Source organism: Carlito syrichta, unplaced genomic scaffold (genome assembly GCF_000164805.1).
Source record: "Carlito syrichta isolate Samal-C Ts95f unplaced genomic scaffold, Tarsius_syrichta-2.0.1 Scaffold302519, whole genome shotgun sequence".
NCBI lineage: Eukaryota > Metazoa > Chordata > Mammalia > Primates > Tarsiidae > Carlito > Carlito syrichta.
This window is the reverse complement of record NW_007246615.1, coordinates 247,259-252,897: the sequence shown is the minus strand read 5'-3', so window position 1 is coordinate 252,897 and position 5,639 is coordinate 247,259. Positions and strand designations below refer to the sequence as shown.

Genomic DNA, 5,639 nt, shown 5'->3' with positions numbered 1-5,639 from the left:
CGCGCTCCTCCGCGCACCTGTCACCGCCCGCGCGGGCCCAGGTGAAACTCGGGGTCCACTCACCGGCCACGACCCGGGCCGACGCGCGGGCCAGGAGGGCCGTGCTGTCCACACACCGCCCCTGGACCTCGGGCAGCTGGTCCTGACAGGGCCCGAGTGGCGCGGGCAGCACACGCTCGCCCTCCTCCCCTGAGCCGTCCCTTCCCGGCTCCGGTGCCCGCCACCCCCACTGACCTCCGCTGAGCGCTACGCGTCTCCGGGTACCTTCGACCGAAATATCGCGAGACTTCGCTCAGCGAAGATGAGTACTGTGGTAAAGGATTCGCTTTTTCACCACAGTGGGCATATCAGCAAGGGAACATACAAACGCCTCTTTAGTCAGAAGGTGGCCAATCCCGAACTCCGGTTCACCTGGGGCTCCGCCCACTGCTGAGGACAAACCAATCTCTTTGAGGCGTGTGAAGGAGACGCTTCGTTTGTGCGTTGAATGTAATGCTCGTAGCAGAAGCATGAGGAACCTAGAATTAGGTGATATTTATTAAGTTATTCTTTAGGTTAGAGGTTAATCTACCTGTTGAGTCAGAAAGTTTAAGGGGGAGAGGGTCCTTTTAAATGGTGATGTCGTGTTCTGGGTCCCCGTAGGACAAGTCTCAAAATGCACCGCTCCTGAAAGGACTACAAATCCCAAAATGCACTGCTCGCCTCACCCTGTTACCCGAGACTATCTCTTAGTAAATGTGACCTGTGAAGCATCTGTTGGGAACATGAAGGGTTCTCTAGTATTACGTGCGTTTCCAACTTGCTATACAGGGCGGTTTTTAAAAGGCTTAAACACTTGACAAGTACTAGGTGGTGTTTTTGTTTTGTTTTAAAGATAGGGTCTCGCTCTGTCGCCCAGGTTGGAGGACAGTGATGAGTTCATATCTCACTGCAGCCTCTACCTCCTGGGCTGAAGAGATCCATTCGTCTCAGCCTCCCAAGTCGCTGGGACTCCATTCCCGTCATTGATTGATTGATTGATTGATTGTCTCACTCTGTGCCCAGGTTGGAGTGCAATGGCACGCTAACGGCCACCTCAGCCTCGACCTGCTGGGCTCAGGTGATCCTTCCGCCTCAGCTTTCCAAGTAGCTGGAACTAGCATGTAGTTCCATTTAGTTTACGACTTAAAATGGTGTCTGAACGTTTTCTAAAGCCTACTTACGGGAAATTTATTTATGTCTAACCTGTGCTAGCTACCCTGCCTCAGTTAAATGTAAGGAGGATGAATATTGGTAGGACCTGACTTTCATACATATAAAAGGTTCTCTGAAAGAACTATCTCAGAGAGGAGGCCATAGAAAATGCCTTGTCTCCAAGCTTCTGCTCCTCATAGATAATTCCCTAATGTCACAAACCTCCCTTCATAAGGCTCTGTCCAATTCTGAATTCATTCCTGACTTCTTATGCAACCTTCACATAATTCTGACTTTATACGAAGATTAGTAAGGTAAGAAGGCAGAGGAAATGAAGATAAATTGTACATGTTTGCTCCTCATCCTCCCCTTCCTGGGCTCTTTTGCAGGTCTAGAAAGCAGTGCCTTCATCCCACTTGTTCACAGTCTCCCTTTCTGAAAAAAAAAAGCTCACAAATCCACCTACTAACACAAGAAACCCAGGCAAACAATTGAAACTAATTAGTCCCTGAACTGTAATTCACTTGTATCATTCTGTCTTTTGAATGCTCAATGGCTGTGTGTGTGTGTGTGTGTGTGTGTGTGTGTGTGTGTGTGTGTTTTCCTATTGTTTCTGAGAAACAAAAGAGGTTTGCGACCAGCCTAGGCAACATAGAGAGACCTCATCTCTACAGACAATTAAAAAATGAGCCAGGTGTACTGGCACGTGCCTGTAGTCTCAGCTAATTGGGGAGGCTGAGGCAAAAGGATCATTTGAGCCCAGGAGTTTGAGGCTGTGGTGAGCTGTGGTCATGCCACCGCACTCCAGCCTGGGCAATGGAGTAAGATCCCAACTCCAAAAATATAAAAAGTAGATTACATTAATCCCTCAAAATCCCCAAACTAAGACATGGGTGCTAAGTCCAGCACTTCAGATACCAGTTTAATGGGCAATTAAAAAGAAACATACAGCCGGGCTCAGTGGCTCAGCCTGTAATCCCGCGCTTTGGGAGGCTGAGGTGTGTGGATTGCCTGACCTCGCAGGTTCGAGACCCGCCTGGGCAACTTGGCAAGACCTCATCTCTACAATACATCAAAAAATTAGCCAGGCATGGTAGCGCGTACCTGTAGTTCCAGCTACTTGGAAGGCTGAGGCGGAAGGATCACCGGAGCCCAGCAGGTCGAGGCTGCGGTGGCCAGGAGGGCCACTACACTCCAGTCTGGGCGACAGAGTAAGACTCCAACTCAAAAAAAAAAAAAAATCAATGATGTAATCATTATAATCAACAACATTAGTTGACTATTCAGTCAACACAAGTAGTAATCTAAGTATTCTGTATTGATTCATTTAATCCTTGTACCCAGGAGCTGAATATTATTTTCCCCCATTGTACAAGTAAAGAAACTGAGATATAGAATAATCAATTTACCTGCCCAAGTCACAAGGTAAGGGGTAGAAGCAAGAGTTCTCAGCCATCGTGTGGTACAACCTCTATATTGGAGAAAAAAAAAGAAAGGGAAGGAGGAATAAAGAGTATGAGGGTGGAAAGAGAAATGAAACCTAGCGTTCAACATTGGAAATAAAAGAAAACATAACTCCCCCAAAAGATGCAAATTCCTTGGCAGCTTTGCACTGTAGTATAATGAATTAAACAAAACCTCAAAGATGCGCGCTATACACCATCCTTCATGTCCACTACCACTTTCTTCTAATAACAGCCTCCCTCCCATTCAAGCCACAAGAATGGACACATGACCAATAATAAAAATAATAAGACTGGGCTTGGTGACTCAAGCCTCTAATCCCAGCACTTTGGTAGCCCAAGGCAAGAGGATTGCCCGAGTTCAGGGGTTTAAGACCAGCCTGGGCAACTTGGTGAGACCTCGTCTCTAAAAAAAAAAAAATAGGCGAGGTTTAATGGAATATATTCTGTGGCCAGGGATTACTCTGTGAATTTTTATACAGAATGTAATCTTTATAGTGTAATCCCTAGATTACAGACAAAGAAATAAACAGTAAAGGTCAGTAGTTTCCAAGGTCACACAGCTGGTTGGGACTTTGTTTTTTTGGTTTTTTTTTTGTGAGTCACAGTTTCACTCTGTCACCCCAGTCTGGAGTGCAGTGGTATACTCACGAGCACTGCAGCCTCAACCTGCTGGGCTCAGTGATTCTTCTGCCTCAGCCTTCCAAGTAGCTGGAACCACAGGTGCGTGCCACCCTGCCTAGCTAATTTTTTGATTTGTTATAGAGACGAGGACTCACCAAGTTTCCCAGGCTTGGCCTGGAACCTCTGAGCTCAGGCAATCCTCTTGCCTCAGCCTCCCAAAATGCTGGGATTACAGACTTGAGCCACCACACCCGGCCTTACTAGTGGGATTTAAGTACAGTGTGTCTGACAACAGAGCCCATACTCTTGACCATCAGACCTATACTGCCTCACCTCAGGTTCCCTGGTCACTGCAATTGACTCAGAAATGGACCTCAGCTGGGTCCATCAGAGTCTTTCTTCAGGATTTTCTGCTGCATCTAGCAGAGAGCTCTTGCGTTTTTGAAATAGTGAACCATAGTCCCTGAACATAGACTATACTTGAGTGTTTTCAAAAAAATGAAGAAAGAAAAGTAGAGCTGAACCCTATTTTTGGTAGAAAGTAAAAGGAGGCTGGGCATCGTGGCACAAGACTGAAATTCCAGCACTTTGGGAGGCCAAGCCTAGAGGATTGCCTGAGCTCAGGAGTTTGAGACCAAACTGGGCAATTTGGTGAGACCGCGTCTCTAAAATAAATTAAAAAATAAGCCAGATATGGTAAGGTGTGTCTGTAGTTCCAGCTACTTGGAAGGCTGAAATGGAAGGATCACCTGAGCCCAGCAGGTTGAGACTACAGTGGCCATGAGCATGCCGCTGCACTCCAGCCTGGGCAACAGAGTGAGACTCCTACTCAAAAAATAAATAAATAAATAAAAGGAAGCCCTGACAATCTCATTTGAACTCTTGGTCCAGTCCTGTTTAATGTTCATCCTACCCAATTAAGTGAGCTCAAAATCATCCCACCTACTTTTTTTAAGTTGGCTTCAATTATGTCTCTGTCACTCTGGATCACAAGATTAATAATACAAGGTAACTTACACTTCAACCAAAATGAGAGTCCCAATTTTCCTGCATTTTTAGAAAGTATCAGCATGCGAATTAGTAGGAGAACATCAGAGATCAGAGAAAAGCAAGAACATAATTCCTGAAAAGTGCTTCATACATAGCATAACTAAGTTCAATTGCTGGCAGTAGGATTTTTAAAAATTAAAGTATAACACAAGGTAAAAATTAACTGTGAAGAAAAGCATGTAACAGAACTTTGAACAAACAGAATCAAGTAGAGTTGAGGAATGGGTGAATTACTTAATCTTTCACTTGCTGAGTTTTCATTCTCTATATAACAAAAAAAGAATCTTTAAAAAAAAAAGAATATTCAGTAAGCAGCTCTCTAAAAACACTTATTTCTGTAGTTGAAATTGCTAGAAATTCAAATGATCACAATACCTTTCCCTGTGTTCTGGAAGAACATTGATATATTGTCTGTGTAGAGACTTTTGAGTATAGTTCCTGGATCAGAAACATGTATAAAGAGCCCCAGGCTGTACATACTGCTTTAATTAAAGCACATCTGAAACAATTATGGGTTTTCAGCAAGTAAAGTCTTTTGATTTCTAAATCTTAACAAATAGAGGTAGATAAAATAAATACCTTTTTGCTATACATGAAAAAAATAACTTTTGCTGTACTGTATGTATTTATGGCAAACAAACAAACAAAAACCCTCATCCTCAAGCCTGTGTTTTTTCAAAAATGAAATTTTAAAAAAGTATAAGACTGGGCACAGTGGCTCAAGCCTGTAATCCCAGCACTTTGGGAGGCTGAGGTGAGAGGATTGCCTGAGCCCACAGGTTTGAGAACAGCCTGGGCAACTTGGTGAGACCTCATCTCTACAATAAATAATAAAAAAAAGTTAACTGGGTGTGGTAGCTCGACCCCATAGTTCTGGCTACTCAGAAGGCTGAGGCAGAAGGCCTGAGCCCAGCAGGTCAATGCTGGGGTGGCCATGAGTGTGCCATTGCACTCCAGACTGGGTAACAGAGTGAGACTCCAACTCAAAAAAAAAGTATAAGATGGCATTTCACATGTTTCTAATTTTTTAGTATAGATAATGCAGTCTTGTGTCTGATGTACATCTGTTTGCCTAATAATCTTCCTTTAAAAAGTTTTTGTTGCCGGGCTTGGTGGCTCAGCCTATAATCCCGTGCCTTTGGAGGCTGAGGTAAGTGGATTGCCTGAGCCTGCGGGTTCGAGACCCACCTGAGCAGCGAGACCTCATCTCTACAATAAATCAAAAAATCAGCCGGGCATGGGAGGGCATGCCTGTAATTCCGGCTACTCAGAAGGCTGAGGCGGAAGGATCGCTGAAGCCCAGCAGGTTGAGGCTGCGGTGGCCGGGAG

General features: G+C 44.8%; 1 protein-coding gene across 1 annotated transcript in view; it reads right to left on the bottom strand.

The window, feature by feature from the left end:
• LOC103259118 (dmX-like protein 1) overlaps positions 1-511 on the bottom strand; it is a gene marked incomplete at its 3' end in the record, with an annotated part of 61,331 nt that extends 60,820 nt beyond the window's left edge. Inside the window, exons 1-2 of the mRNA XM_021711716.1 lie at positions 365-511; positions 64-286 (exon numbers count right to left, since the gene is read on the bottom strand). Coding sequence (XP_021567391.1) covers positions 64-286; positions 365-511 — 370 coding nt within the window. The remainder of the gene's footprint in view (positions 1-63; positions 287-364) is intronic.
• Between the last annotated feature and the right edge of the window lie 5,128 nt (positions 512-5,639).